This window comes from Lates calcarifer, linkage group LG15 (assembly GCF_001640805.2).
Source record: "Lates calcarifer isolate ASB-BC8 linkage group LG15, TLL_Latcal_v3, whole genome shotgun sequence".
Lineage (NCBI taxonomy): Eukaryota > Metazoa > Chordata > Actinopteri > Centropomidae > Lates > Lates calcarifer.
In genome coordinates, this window is record NC_066847.1 from 30,289,493 (window position 1) to 30,305,954 (window position 16,462).

The following is a 16,462-nucleotide window of genomic DNA, read 5'->3' on the forward strand; positions in this document are numbered from 1 at the left end:
GTTCTGTCGTGCCTTAAAAGTATTTTCCGTCACTAAAATTTGAAACTAAAAGTGAAATTCTTCATGTGAGTAGCTTCTACTTTACAAAAGGTAATGGGTTGTTTGTTGTTCATACATTCAAACAGAGTGTTCAAAATCAATACAATGCTCCACCAAACTTTTTTTTTTTTTTTGGATTGGTTTTTACTGTGTTGTCCTCCATAGTTTGTGTGGACTCTTGTCAGTTGGGTAACAACTTCACCAAAGGGGGGCCTGGACAATGAACAGTAGAAGTTGGATGTTAGAAAAAAATTAAAAAGCATGAAAAGTGCTTGCTTTATTTTTGCTTTATTTTATATGAGCTTGCAGAACTATTTAATATATATGATTGCCCAGGTCAGCCTCTGGATGGCACCCTTCTGTTTTTCTTTGTCTTCTTCCTCGATGTGGTTTTGCAGTGCAGCCTGGAGCTGATGTTTCTATAGACACTCTGGTCTTAGATAATTTGTCATAACAACTTCCTTTGTGTGTGAAAACTAGGTTAATTTTGTTAAGCGAATCACATCTCAAACAAAAGATGCATAATTAAATATACATATGCACATATTACGTTCAGAGTCATACTTTTAACAATCTTAATTAACGTGAAATGTGAAATGTGTGGAAACACGTCTTCACCTCCCTTTAAATTAAGTCTCATTTATATTTACCCATCCTGTCACTTGCTGAACTGTTTTGCAAACTGGATCTTAATGACTGGTGACTTTTGTTGTAATGCATTTTAGACAGAAACATTGTCAAATGCTAAAATCAGAGGAAAAGCAGCACAGTTACATGTCCACAACTGCTGACTTTATGAGTATTCTTAATGTTTCATCTCAGTCACAACCTCTCACAGTTATTTTGTTACAGTGCAACACAGTTTTTCCCTGATAAATGTGTTGCTTTAGAACTGCATGTATTGTATAGTCTGATGTTGTGGGTTGACACAGCCCAGTGACTGAATCTTAAGCTGTAATGAACCCTCAGCAGGCATAGGCCCAGTCATCAGTCAGTCTCTATCACTTTCTCAGTCCCTCCCTTGTCCCTTTTTCAGCCTCTGTCTCTCTTAATACATCCCACCTCTCTATCGCTCTCTGTTTTTGTCTCTGTTGCCCCCCCCCCATCCCTTTCTCTTCCTCCCTCATTTCTCTGTGTCAATTTCTCTCTGACTCTGTGTATTAGTTCTACCTTTATTTATCCTGGAAAGGCTGGCTGAGTGCAGTCCTCTTTTCCAGCTTCACATTCATGTTACTTTCACACTGAGGGCTATCTCAGTGCTGGTCAGTGGCTCCAGAGTTTTAATCACAACTCTCATTGCAACCTATTTGCCCATGTCATTTATTTATACTATGCTTCACAATAAACACACACACCACCAACAACAACATCTTTTGACCTACACAAAGCAACATACCTGGGAATGAAACAGGAAAACTATGACGACTCGTCTGTTAAGAAAATCTGTGTTAGCTGATAGTTAAAAACAGTGTGCTGATGTTATATGGACTAAACAAAAATGTGTACATTTAGGATGATATTGTATTGAAAATCATATTGTATAGAATTTATCTAGGAAGTCTGGAATAGGAAAAGTGGATTTATTCAGGATTTATTATTTGTGTTGCTGCAAGATGCATATTCTTTTGATGTTTCATAAATAACCAAATGTTTGGCATGACACAGATGTAACATCTGTAGCCACAGCCTCTTTTTAATCAATCACCATTTTTTAGAATGTAGTATCATGGCAGTTGAGTGGCTTTTTAACATCCATTAATAATGATGACCCTGGCCCATGATGGAATTTACTGTTTTTAGGTCCCTCTGCAGTGTGAAACTGAAATTTCTGCTCATCTTCTTATTTTACCAGTTCATTGTCTATAAATCACAGCTTGTGTTTGTCTATAATATTATAATTAACTTGCTGTTATGTCTGTAGCTAGAGTGTAGAGAGGATCATTTATCACTCAGAGGCAGTTGTGTTAAATATGGCACATTAATACCACACAGTATTAACCCACAAACCAGAGGAGAATTTTCCATGCTGAATTTTTCTGGTGTTTCACTCTCTTCCATCTCTGTTTTAATATATCACTCCCTTATACTGATGACCGACATGATGCAGCTGAAGTAATGGGGAAAAAAATCACTTGCTCTCTTGATTATCATTTGACTCCCTAATGAGGTGATGTTAGCTGCCACAAAGAGATGAAAGCTGGTGAGGCAGATGTCTCACAATGTCTTTTTGTTCATGTGACACTTCATTAATTATCCTAATGGAGTACTAATTGAGCTAAATGCAAATTCTGTGTAAGGGGGTATGAAAATTAAGTCTGATGGAGTGGGCTTCTTTTGCCCTCCCGACTGTCACTGTTGATTTTGGACTTTAGATTCAGACTCCAGGATGGAGATTAGACAGGCAGCATGACTCTGAGGGGGGTCATGGACTGTGGTTGCTTATACAAGAACAAAACACACAGGAAAGTTTCTTGGTTGTTGATAGAGAAATGAACACAGTTCATCTTTGGAGAGAAAGAAGAGAAACAAACTCCTTGTCAGAATATTCCGAGGTCTCAGCAGGCTGAGCGGAAGGAAGGAAGGTCATGAATAATATGAAGGGAAGGGAAATATGTAATCGGAAGCAACAGAGCTGCCTGAAAGCGGGCAGTCGATCTTGTTGTTACGTAACCTTCTTTCAGAACGATACTGTAACTGAAGCCTGTGTCGGTGTGTATGTATGTGTGAGTGTGTGTGCATCTAAATGTGCACTCTTGCGCTCTACTCAGGTTTCTCAATTTTCACGTAACTTGCTGATACTCTGTGAGGTAGTCGGCTCTCTCTTTTGTGTGCTCGCTGCTCTGTGCTTTTAGTTTGTGTTGTTTTTGTGTTTTTTTTTCTTTCTTTTATGTTGTTTTTCCAGGCTGTCTCCCCACAGTTGCCCCATGCAGACTCAAGTGACATCCACTTCTCCTTTTACCCTCCTTTCCTCTCCCTGACTTCCCTCCTATCCTCAGAGGTCTCAAGTTTCTATCTGGTCCGGTACATTAACATCTCTTTACAGTTTCAGCTCTTTTTCCTTTAAAGCACAGAACCTCATCTTCCCAACCTTTCCCTCTCTCTAATTTCTAATAACTTAACTTTTAGCCTCTACCTCTCCTGGCCTCGCACCCTCTATTTTGACTTCTCACTGTGCCCATGGTGGAGTTTGTGTGTTCTTGGTGTACTCTATGATTTTGTTTGTGTGTTCTGTGCCTGTTGTTTTGTCATTGTCGTGTCGTATTGTTGTCGTGTTGTGTCCCCCTCCCTCCCAACCCTCCATCCTCTACCTTTTCACTCTCACCCTCCAAACCTGGTACACTCGGTGGTCACGGTGACGGCGTCGCCCTCCCTACATCCTCCCTTTCCTCCTCCGTCTCCCCCCTTACCCTTCGTGCATCCTCTCACATCCATCTTCCTCTCCTCTGTCTGTGTCTGTCCATTCTGTGATGTGATCCCAGAAGACACGGACTCACCAAGTTGGACGAACTCAGGTCTGTCCCTTCTTCTTCTTCCCCTTCCTCCTTTTCTGACTCTGCCTCCTCTTCTTCTACTTTTATTCACTCTGTATGTCCTGGCTCGCCCTCCCCCACCCACTTCCCCTCATCTCAGTCGTCTTTTCTTTTACCGCTTCACTCGCCACCATTCTCTTGTGCCGTTTGCACTCTTTATTGTTCTGTGGACGATGCTTTAAGGCTTTTTTGTCATTTTGCACTTTATTTTGCTGTGGACACACTGTGTGGGCTTACAGTTCATAAAAGCATGGTCATGGTCACGCCAGTGTTGTTTCTTCGCACCAGGTCTTGACATGAGACACTGTGTATTTTCTATCTAGAAAAAAACTTGCTATCAGTGGATGACAGCAAAATTCCCCTTATCTGGATTGCCCTCTCTGAGGACACACATGTGGCCTATTTAAGCATAATTTAATTTATAAATCATGTCCAGGTGGCTTTGAATGCTATTCAAGTGAATATCGTTTGGAGTCCCTTACATTAAGAACTGGTTAAGGGGTACAGTGCAATCAAAAGGAAATGTATGAATGAATAAGTTTGAATTATCCTCTACTTCAGCAGATTTGCTTTTAAATTAAACAATGACTATGAGGTATGAGGTTGAAGAGCTGACATTCAGGACATGTAGTCAATTTTATAAGTAGTCTTCTAATTTTAGGACAGTTCTTCAAGTGTTATTGTCACTGTGAGGTTGCCACGTAGTCAGAAAGAAAAAAGCCAAGTAATCTGTTATGACTACTCTTATGATATGCTGTCCCCTAAAACTGGGCGGTAGTGTCTAAAAAACCCAGCAATTCCTGCTCTATTCATTTGATGTGGCTGTAAAGCTGAGCAAAGTTGAATCTCTATCCTTCATAGCCATTGTTTTATTTCAATTCAGTGAGCTTGAAGACACAACACAACAATCACGGTTCTAATATTTTCTGACTGCACTGTAATTTAAAAAGCAGTAGTGTTGATCAACAAAATTGAAGGTTTTTAGCTTAACAGATGTTTCAAAACAATAGCTGATATGGTGTGATATAACAAGTAGTTTACTGGGTTCTTGGGTTTCTTACCAGAAATTACCCTTTCTGTGTAATTTAGAGAAAGCTGGAAATGTGGAAACATGTAGGCTGTGACATGTTACCTAAGCAGTGAAGGGTAAACAATTAACAAAGAGAAGCAGAGAATGAACTTCATTCTGATGAGAAAAATTCACTTTGCCTCACCTATGGAGTCATTCATTTGCTCCCAGCTTGTATTGCTTCTCTTGTGTGTGTGTGTGTGTGTGTGTGTGTGTGTGTGTGTAGGCATACTGTATGTGTGCATGGCACTTGTACCTGTGCATTCACCTTCACTTTATCATTGGCATCATATGACACAAAAGCAGAGACAGAGAGCAAGTGGAAAAAATGGAGATCGAGGAACAGCAGGAAAATCATTACCGTATTCGGTGACTATTGATAGTTGAAAGTATTTGTTATAAGGTATCATTTGATGTTTATTTTCTTTTTCGTTACATAAAACGTATGTAGGTTTTATTGCAGATGTTTGTATAGAGCAAATTATGCCTACAACTATTTGAAACAAAGTATAGTGCAAACTGAATTTAGGAGAAGATGAAATGGACAAAGATGATGATGTGATGATTTTGCAAAGCACTGAAGTGGGAAAAAGACAATGTGGATTTTGCAAACCTTTCAGTTTGAGGTGAGAGGAATGTGTTGGCCAGTTAGTCCCATCATTCAGGAATTGCTTTTGTTGTTAAAGGATTGGCATTTATCCAGAATCTCATGTAAAATGTGCCCCAACATGGGTCACAATCATTGTTGGAGGTAGTACATTTTGTCTACTGTGGTAATTTGACTTAGTATTCCAAGTTCCTTCACTGTGTAGTAGGGATCAATAAATTATGTTATTTGAATATTAATCACTGAATTAAAAAGCAACAGAGTGGTCAAAAATTTGTGTAAAGTTTATTCACTCTGGGGCTGGGAGATGATATGATATGTTATGCAGCTTACCTTTGCTAATCAGCATTTTTTGTTTGTGTTTTGTGTTTCTGTTTAATACAGCCAACCATTCAGCTTTTTCCCATTAGATCTGTCCTCGTCATAGCTCATGGCTCATAGTTCAGCAGAAGCTTGTGTCTCACCATAACTATATGTCCTCCCATGAGGCCTTTGTCACTGCTACTATCTGATGGTGTCCTGTCTCTGTGCTCAGGTATGGACATGGAGGAGAGAACCAGGCAGATGAAACTGAAGATGAACAAGTACAAGCAGGGAGCAGGCTCTGACTCCAGACTGGAGCAGGACTACCACAAGGTAAAAACATGTCCAGATATGCTGGATTTATGCTTCAATACACCAGACTCACAGAAAAAACATGTACCTACAGTATAATGTTTGCATGGTTGCACTGTTCATAGACCATATGGCACATTTTGAAAGCAGTCAGGCATGTACACATGCACGTATCATCATCATAGCGTGCATGTGCATTGATGTTTGTGCAGTGTACACATACACACAAACACAGTCACACAAGCACAGGACAACTGATAAACACTGATAAACTCAAATCAGGTTGAAAGGCACTGATTTAGGTTAAGTTGTTTTTTTTTAAAGGGTCTGTTAACCCAAATTGCAAAAAGAAAAATATATATGTGTCTCCACTTACTCCTACTGGTATTGCTTTAAGCAGAACATTTTGCTGATATTTCACTGAAAGAATACAATTGAAAATTGTTTGGCAGCATGCCTTTCCAGAAACAATGTCCCAGTTACTGAGGATAATTCACAGACCTAACCTTTTTACTGAAGGTGAAAATAATGATAATAAGAGTTCCTGTTCACAGCAATCTCTATCTGTTATCTTGAGTTGCTGGGCCAAAGTTTTTCCAAAGACATGGAAGCTTTCCAATGTCATTCTTTAGTGCTTTGAGCTGTACAAACAAAATTTCATTCACTTTCATTATGAAGACATTTTAGTGGTAACATATGCATGGCTAGATACAACTATAAAGAGAAAATGTGTTTTCTCTTTGTTATTTGGGTGAACTGAGCCTTAAGCCTCTTGTTGTAAATTCTAGGAATGTGACAGTGAGTGTGTGCAGAGTCAAGTGTTTACTATTCTGTTCTGGTGAGGTCCTGAGCATGTTTAGAGAAAGCGGCCTGAGTCTGGTGTCTCATTGCCGCCTGGGCCAAGATGTGCAGACAAAGGCTCTCTGTCCAGCTTTCCTTTTAAGTCAGTGTTATGAAAACTATTACATTAGGAGCACCCAGTGTGTTTGCTTGGATTCTATAAAAAGCAGGTTAAACTTTAAGTTGTCCTTGTCTGTTGAACATTATACTCCTTGGAAGTGCAACTGACAAAACAATGCACACACTCTCAGTGTTATTAAACAAGACTTCTAAGCGCCTGCTCTTAAACTGCAATGTAATACAGTGCAGTTACTGTAACACTTAGTTCAGGTTCCCTTACAGTATACATTACACATTCCATATACATGTCCAGTATCACAGATTTTTGAACCAGGTATATGGAAAGTTTGCCTTTTCCAGTTAAGCTTCCAAGCAACCCTTACCTTGCTTTTACACTAGCCCTAACTTTACACTTAGGGCTAGTGTAAAAGCCAACTAAATGTCACAGTATTAAACATTATATGATGCCATCTGCCTTCCAGGAGTGGAGGTATGCAGATCCATGAGAAGTCCTGAATTCAAATATTATTAAAGTAAAATTTCACATTATTATAAGAAATTGCATCGCTTAAGTAAATTATCAGTTGAGCTTGGGCTCTCATTAATATCTCTGTCAACCTGTCTTGTACAGAGCTACTGTGTCATGATAGATAGGTGCTAATTAGATGGTGATTTATGCTAACTGTATAGGTGTGACTATCTGGTCTGTATAACCAAAAAGTGAAACTGAAATTTTAGACAGGACCTTTTCTAATTGTGACTGATTGAGAATGAACAAAGAACCCAGACTGAATCTCACATTGTGAAGAGCTGCAAGATTTAACTCTGAGCCCTATATTTTTCTAGCACTTGAACCTCTATTTGATGTATTTGACTGAAGTACATCCTGACCTTTCAAAAGGCACACCTAATACGTCTTATGTAACAACATCATCCCTCCTTTTCATTTTTCTGTATGCCTTTGAGAGCACCACTAATAAGTCTGCATTATTCACATTCATAAGGCCACATCTGCAGAAAAACTTATCTCGATCAAGAATAATTGTCCTTAAAAAGCTAAAGGCATGCAAGCAGTGTTTCACAGCAGTTCATCACTTTTTAAACTTTATACTAGTCTCTTGTTTTATTTTAAATGAGTGTCTCCTTTTTACAAGTACTGTATGAATAACCACTAATCTTTGGACTTGTTTTTGCCAAGAGGACTGCACAAGTCAAGCACCAGAAATATTTTTTGTGTTAATAATCTTTTATGTATTGTTTATGATTTTTCCTCTCTGCAGCGTTCAGGCAGAGATCCACGGGGCTCAGATAACCTGTCGGCCAAGTCATCGGACAGTGATGTAAGCGACGTGTCCGCTGTGTCGAGAACTAGTAGTGCCTCTCGGTTCAGCAGCACGAGCTACATGTCTGTCCAGTCAGAAAGGCCGCAAGGAAATCGCAAGATCCGGTAGGCTGATGTCCACACCAGTGGACAGTGTACTTTGTCTTGCTCTTTGAACACCATCAAGCTGTTATCAGGAATGGACAAATCCCCTTCAGCCATGAGCTTTTCTTTGCATATATGTTGCCAAGTCCAGACAATTTCAGCTCTGAAACTGTTTGCACCTGGTTGAACTGAAAGAGGAAAATGCACCCTTTAGCTCTGTCTGTCATTTTCTCACTGTGATGAGTTCAGGTTTGGCTCTGTTTTAAAAAATCTGGAACCAAATGGTTGAACTCTGCTCTTTCAGGCTGTGGCGGAAGTTTATCCATTTCTGACAACAAACCCTGGAACAAAAAACACATTTCATCTCTTTGGGTGTTGTTTCATATCAAAGCAAAAAACAAATTCATTTGCATGGCACCTCGTTGTAAGTCTGCATTTCTGTTTTCTGTTGTTTTCAATTAGTCTGCTTTTGAACTTGGCTGCACTGTGTGTCTGTGTTTGTCTTTCTTTCTCTTGTTGTAGACATTATTCATGCTTTGTTTGGTTTTTTTTCTGCTTTGCATGTGCTGCTCTCGTTGCTTCTGTCTCCATCTTCAGCCAGTTGCGATCAAGGAGCCAGTCTCGGGAGGGGGATGAGCAGTTAGGAGAGGTGCGAGAGGAGGAGGAGGCGGGAGGGGGAGGAGGAGAGGGAGGGAGACGGGCCAGTAAAGAGGGGAGATTGCAGGGAGAGAGGAAGGAAGCAGGGGGGAAGGTAGACACAGACAAGGAGCATCAGGAGGATTTGGTGGAGAAAGAAGAGGACTTGCATCAGAGGAGTATCTCAGAGACTGACCTCAGGTAACACAAGTGTGGCAGTCCCTAAATGTAGATTCCTACTAACAATATGACAGACCTGTAGCTCCCAGTGGCCTTCTGAGTGCTTGTGCACGTTTAACTGATAATGTGTAAAACAGAGTGTTGTGACTATCCTCTACCCTTTAACCTTGATAATAACATAACATTGGTCCTCATAACCCTTACCAGTACTAAAGTGGAATAGCTTCACTATTTAGTGAGTTGACAGCACTTTGGTAACCCATGCAGCCTGTTCACACAGTTCAGTAGCAGATAAGATGGACATGGTCATAACACAGTGAGCATTTAAAGAGTAACTTAACACTTCCTGAAAATCTCATCTCTGCCGACCTCCAGTGGTTTATATTCCCACCTTGCTGCAGTGATATACATATGTACACCAGGAACATGTGACATCACTCCGGGTGTGGTTTACAGGTACAGCAGAGCACACTTCTGACCACACCCAACTAAGGCTATCACTAATACCGGCTGTGGTCAGAGGTAGAACAGGCTTGAATCTTGAAAAAACACTCATTTCAGTCAGGTGCTAAGTTACTTTAAGGTTAAATACCAGTTCACCCAAATCAAACACACACACACAAATCTACTTATTTTTTAGTCAGCCACTTAATAAACCTTTACATCTCCATGGCAAAATACCACGGGGTGTAAGTGGCAGAAAATTCATTCAGATATTCCTTCAGTAATGGGTCATGACTCAATAATGAACTGCACATACACATAGATTACTTTACATTGCAAATTGAAACTTGTGCAGTTTGCTGACAGTGAGTTGATGCATTTCTCTATGGCACCTTAAGGCACACTAAAGTAACAATGCAGTGTGTGACTTATTTCGTTTCATTATGGTGACCTTTGCTTTGCATACCATTCTTGAAGAGTATGACCTGGGTCAGTGATATTATATGATGGTCAGTTTATTAGCTATTCATATTTTACCGTGTAGCATGAATTTATATTGTTGTATTGAGTATTAATAGATCACATTTCCAAACATAACTGATTATATGTTATGGCAACTTTTACTTTTTAAGTTGATGCATGGTTCATGGTAATTCATAGTTCTAACATGTTAAGACTATATTTAACATGACACTGTTTCATTGTGGCCACAAGAGAGTATAGTTTCATTTCTGTGCAGCAGATATAAAAAGTATGTCAAGCAAATTCAAGAACAAATTGATTTGGAATCCCACAGCAGAGTAAAAGCTTAGCTTAGCTTAATAAGATGTCTTCACTATCAAATCACATTCACGGCAGGATCCAAGTTAGTACTTCTTACCAACATTAGTACTGCTCAATGTCTCCTTGAACTTAGGAGAAAACACATTAAGATAAAAGCTCTTAGGTGCAATTAACACTGCACCACTGTGTACAGTCTGATTAACAAATTGTATCCAGGCAGAATGCACATGGTAGAGATGTGAGCAGGTCCAGTGAAATGTATATAGGTACAGTACTTTCACAGTGTGGTTTTAGATAACTTTTTAAATACAGAGACAGTGCACAGGTGTCCATTGGTTTGCTCTGAGGCTGCAGTCTGTGTTGCTTCTTTGTTTGTCTGTGTTGCTCACTGCTGGGATGTTGCATCAGTGTTTTGTCTCTCTGTCTGTCTATGTTCTTTACATGCTTTGAGTCCTTCAGTGTTATTCTGCACCTGCAACTTGTCAACCCAAACCTCCCACATTCCTCCAGCTACTTCTTAACATGTCAAGAGCATTTCACTTTATCTCTCTGTAACAACCCTTATACACACACTACCAACCAGCAGGTAATTCACTTTCAGTAAAGTCAGTGGAAGCTGAAATTAATGTGAGGATAAAGCTTGTATATATTCCGAAGATTCATTTGAATTTCAGTTACAATATCTCAATGTCAAACAGTGTATTCCATCTTTACTGAAAGTGAGCTGGATTAGCCCTGCTTTTAACACACCGACAACACCTATCTGTGTGATCAACCCTAATTCTTTCATGACAGCTACAGTATAAATCAATAATATTCCTACTATTCTGCTTTTCTGAGACAGCAACACATGAGAAGAGACATACTGGATAACAAAAATACTCTGTAGAAATACTCTGTATTCTATTACTCAGTCAGGTTTAGGGAGGATGTTCATGTGAGTGTTGTAGATAGTACACACTACATAAAAAAATGCCACAAAATACTGTTCTACAGTGATGTTAAAAGAGTTAATAGCCTCAAAGTCTGTGTGCTGTGAGCAGAATTCAAAACTTTTATGACCTTATGTTAACATTGTGTCTAAAATAGCTCAGAATGATTGAAATTTTCAACAGTAATTAACAATATTTACACAGTAAGAATAGTTGAATGCCATTCTTTCACCAAATGATAAAGTCAGTGGCAACAGTAGTGAAATAGGTGGTTGCTAAGCAGCAGTAATTATTAGTACGAATACTACTTTTCAATTATCCAAAAGTTTCAATATTATAGCAGTTTACACCATCCAATCAAATCTTATTAAGCACTTCTTTTTGTGATTTGTTTTTGTGTGATGCGTTGTGTTAATCACATGTTGTCAGTACATTAGATTATCCATCATTTCAGTATGAATTAAATGTTGTTTGCCCTCACCACACAGAATGCTAAAGGTAAAAAAACTAATGAGGCGAGGCAGCTCCAAGATGTTCAGTTATTTTCTGACTCTGCTGCTCAAGTCATTTCATGAATTAAATAAGAAATAAAGAAATGGTGATGAAACTACTGGCCTGAAAATATCCAGTGAAATAACCAGAATTACAAAGGTAGTCTTGATGCTTGCCACCTTAATTCTACATAAATTACACAATATAAGTATCTGCTCAGACTCATTTCAACCTCAACTTTTCCCAATAAACAGAAATGGTTTAAATATCTCTTAATGGGAGCACCCCGGTAGCCGAACGGTTAGGATGCATGCCAAGGTCTGGCCCTACTCTCTCTCCCTGTTTCCTGTCTCTTAATGAAGACACAACTTTTCAAGTGGAAAAAAACACTTTTAATTAAAATAACAGAATTTTCAACAGTCATAAGACAGATCAGCATGTGCTTTTCTGTCACTTTTTTTGTTTTTAGTCACAGAACTATGAGGTCCATTAGGTATGTACTGGCATTAAAATACAGAAAGCAGGAAGTTGTGGAACAGATTATTTCTGAATATCTCACTTACCTTCATGCTGTTGCTCAATGACATGCTCTTATTTTCTGAATAAAAGCAGACTTTCAATTGTGTGCTATAGTGACCTATAAAGTATAGGCAGTGGGTATCGAAGCCACAAATCTCTGTTCCATAAAGAAGAATATGATCCCTAATGTAGCAGAGAAGAAGAGTGTTGTATTTTTATTGTCATAAGCCAAGTAGTACAATATATACCATATACACTAGGATAAGAAAAGGGACCTTTGTTCTCCATGTGCTGTTATGTAAGCTCTGCCAGTGACAAGGCTCACATCAGCCTGTACAATGAACACAAACAGTAAAGTACAGTAAGATTGATACTGTAAATGCTGAAAATAATCAATCATTTGTCTAGAGGTCTTTCAAGCAATCAGCAAATTGCTGTGTAACAGATAAAATGTACCTGTTTCAAGTGATAAAAGGTTTCATCATTACTCTGCTTATCTATGTATATGAGCAGCGGAGCAGTGTGATTCGGCAGAAATATCACTGCCAGCTACATTTCCTTATGACTCATCTCCTATGTATTGAGGTCACACTGTAAATATACATCTGCTACACATTAAACAGGCCTGTTCAAATTGGCATAGTGTACATATGTGTTTTTAGTTCAGGGGCCCTTCCACTGCAGGAAGGCAAATGCACACACGCAGCTCTAAGCTGATGTGTCCAGTTGTCTCCAGGATGTAAGGAGCTTTCCATCAGCACTTTTAAATCCCACATCTCCTCCATGTGTCTCTCTTTCATCCAATATTGTTGCCCAGGTAACAGCTCACTCATGTGAAGGAGAGTAAAGACTGTTGTTTTGAAGGACAGGGGCAGATCATTACTAAAAGGAAGGAAGGGATGTTTACTTAAACCTCCGGTCCACCCACTCCATTCAACAGCAGCTTGTCTAGTGAACAGAAGGAGAGACCTGTGTCTGAGTTCCCTACTGCAGCGGATGATAACGGCTCCATATGAGCCTCAGACTTTAATTAATCACTTCAGCTCTGTTCACTTCAGTCTCTGACGAAAAACTTTGTAGTTATGTTGACAGGCGTGTACGCATGCTAATGCTCTGGCTGGGGGCACAGTTGCCATGGAAACCAATTTTTCTGCCTCACCTGATAAAGACGCAGTGATCCTCTCCGTAAAAGGTGAACAAGATGAGGGGATAAGTATGGGAGGAAAGGAGGCACCTCACATGACTTTTATATTTTCATACATTATTCATGATCAGCATATGTTTCTTCCCTGTTGAGTAAATGAATGGGCCCCTTAAGAGTTTAATTAAAATGCATAACTGATAAATAATCACCAAACTAAAATCAGAGACTTGTCACTTTTTATGTGTTGTATGTATATGTATGTATATGCATTACAGTATGTAGACTGGCCCATTTAGACCTCTTGCGGGCTGTAATTAGATCTGTCAACACAACAACTTTCGCAAGACAAAAATTTCCCAGGTTTTGTTTTGTTTAGGGAACATCTTGGCCTAGATGAAAATGCATGGTGTGCAGTCTGCATGATGAGGTACACTATGTTCTTTGGGCTTAGGTTGAAAATCAGGAATCCCTGGAGAGTCGCAGTGCCTAAGCAGGCACATTTATACGCTGAGACTGGCCTGAGTGCAAAGACCTGCTCAGAGAACAGAGATACTATAATGAGACCAGGGGTAGAGAGAAGTGGTAGAGGAGCGGCAAGTAGAAGTTGGTGTTAATTTATTTCATGCAGTTCTGTTCATTCTAAGTCAAGTCAAAGATATCTCAGTACAACATTCCATATTGAACCAGATGAAATTTAGATCTGTATCAAGTCCATTCAGGCCAGTAATCTGTCAGTTGAGAAATCTACCCAGCAATACCATTAGCCCAACTTGTAAACTTAGTCTGCCCATTTAGACCAGCAGTTTTATCAGCACAGTGTGTCCAGATAGACTTGTAGATTATCCATTTGAATCAACAGGATGTTCATTTGCATGTTAGACAAATTAACATTTTAAACTTCTTATTGGCCTGCTTTCTGGGCAGGGATCGAGGCTTGTCCTAGACATAAACATGTTGACTAGTACAGTGTGTCCAGTTAGACTAGAGGAACATTTGTCCTAGGAGATGAATAAATTGCATCAAATTTTCCTTATTGAGTATATTTTAACATATTTCATAGATGAAATTAACTTTTTATTTGAAGGGGTCTGAACAGGCTCTGTGTTCATCCATTTTAACCTCTGTGGGTAATAATTTGTAGAGACAACAATGCCCCAATGTCCCTGACCTTTCTTCTGTGTTGATAGTTGGTGTAATGAAAGATGCATTATCACCCTGTGTCGAGCAGATGAAATACAGTCTCACTCTGATGGTAGTGAAAGAGCATATTTTAGAATAGACTGTCACCTGCAGCCTGTAGTGCTGTCAGGAGTGGAGATCCTTGAAGTCTGCTTCAAAGCTTTTGGACTGCATTAACTGATCAAAGGCACTAATGCCCCAATAAGCATTCAATATTTATGTATTAAAGTACAGGCCGATCCATAACAGAACCTGCTGGCATTAGAACTGTCATAAACAAAAGCCTTTACACTGCAAGCTGAGATATGAGGTGTGTGCATTGTTTTACAGCACATCTGACTTATTTCACCACTAGCTGCCAACCAAAATATGGTTTCAACTTGAAAACACAGGGACCAGGCAGATTTGGGCAGGCAGACTGCTGAGGCTCTAGCAAGGGATAATATTTGGATTAAAAGTATCACTCACCTTTCATGTCAAGGCAGTGCAATATTGAAATATACTCATATAAATGAGAAAGCAGACGTTATATCCAATATATACTGATTATTCTCCTAATTATAAGACAATAGATTTGAGCACTAATGTCTGATAAATGAAAGAGCAGAATTTGAAGGACCTAATTGAAGTAATTGATGGAATCAATTGTCAAAATGCATTTTTTTCTTCTCCCATTTTAGTCAGCGTCTCTCCATAAGTTGTCCTTATATGACACTTACACAGAGGAGGTCAGACACTTTAATTAATGAACAGTAACCTGAGGGCATTACCTGTAACTCATCCCATTAAGAATAGAGAACCTAAGAAAGAGAGTGTAATTTGTGTCTTAAAGATAATTTTACTGGCAGAGCTAAAATAAGACCTTAATTTGGACACTGGCCTGTTTCCTTTTTAATGGGAAGAGCTGGAGAATAATGCTGATAACAGACAACTTTCATTTTTTTTGTGCGCAGTTTAATGGAAATGTACAGAAGACTCTGGTCTAGAGAAGTTGCATATTATTTAGTATTTTCAGGTTTACATGAAGGAGAACAAGAGAGCACTGGTGTTTATCAGATTGAAATTTAATTCCCTATTTTTTAAATAAAGTTTTATGTAAATGAATGTACTTATATATATACTAAAATATCTTAACATAAAGCAAAGGCATAGTTTCAGTTTCAATATTTATGTGTGTAAAACTGTGGCACATTTGGTAAAATGTGTTTCAACTAAAATAAATTGCTGTTTCTCATTACAGGAACAGTTTAACAATCTTATTTTTTAACAAACTTTACATTTAATGGAGATTGTAGTTCAAACTGGAACTGGTTACTAGTTTTGGAGCTTTCAGTCATATCAAACAAATCTTCCTCAAGTTTGCTCAGTTGTTATGGAATTGTAGATGTTCAAATGTCTACTTTCAGGACTTGATGTCCATGTTGGCAGTTAAAGAAAAATTAAGATATGAAATATGAGTATGCGTAATGTCTTTACAATACACATAATATGTCCCCTTGTGCAGGAGCACACCTGAAAGAAACACAGAAACACAGCAATGTGCCAGCAAAGGCAGTGAGGAAGATTCAATCTGATTAATGAAGAAAATGAGGAAGGAAATCCACTCAACATATATGTCAGACACCAAGGATACATGCTGTATGTTTTGACAAGAAACACTAAATCTAAACAGAAATTGAATTATTACCAATAAACTAAATCTGTTATTACAATAAAGCTACTGAAAATATGAAGACCTAACCAAAGGCAAACAGCTATAATACATAGAAACTGTCAATCATGAATAAAATCCTGTAGCACTCCTGTAAGTAAACTTACTTTTCATTTAAAACTGCCACAAAAAGGCCTGTAAAGTTTTGATGAACAATGGACTCACAGTGTGATTCAAATGTTCACTTAGTTGAAATTTTTTATTTGAGCTAGGCAACTCTCACAGCTCAGTGACCAAAAAAACTTTTAAAAAGTAG

At 38.7% G+C, this 16,462-nt stretch overlaps 1 protein-coding gene across 9 annotated transcripts in view; it reads left to right on the forward strand.

Annotated features, from left to right (window-relative positions):
• The window catches only part of rims2a (regulating synaptic membrane exocytosis 2a), a 143,056-nt gene that overhangs the window by 106,969 nt on the left and 19,625 nt on the right, over nt 1–16,462 (forward strand). For all 9 annotated transcript variants that reach the window (XM_051076339.1, XM_051076340.1, XM_051076338.1 and 6 more), the window contains 2 exons: nt 5,781–5,881; nt 8,041–8,207. In XM_051076339.1, coding sequence (XP_050932296.1) covers nt 5,781–5,881; nt 8,041–8,207 — 268 coding nt within the window. The remainder of the gene's footprint in view (nt 1–5,780; nt 5,882–8,040; nt 8,208–16,462) is intronic.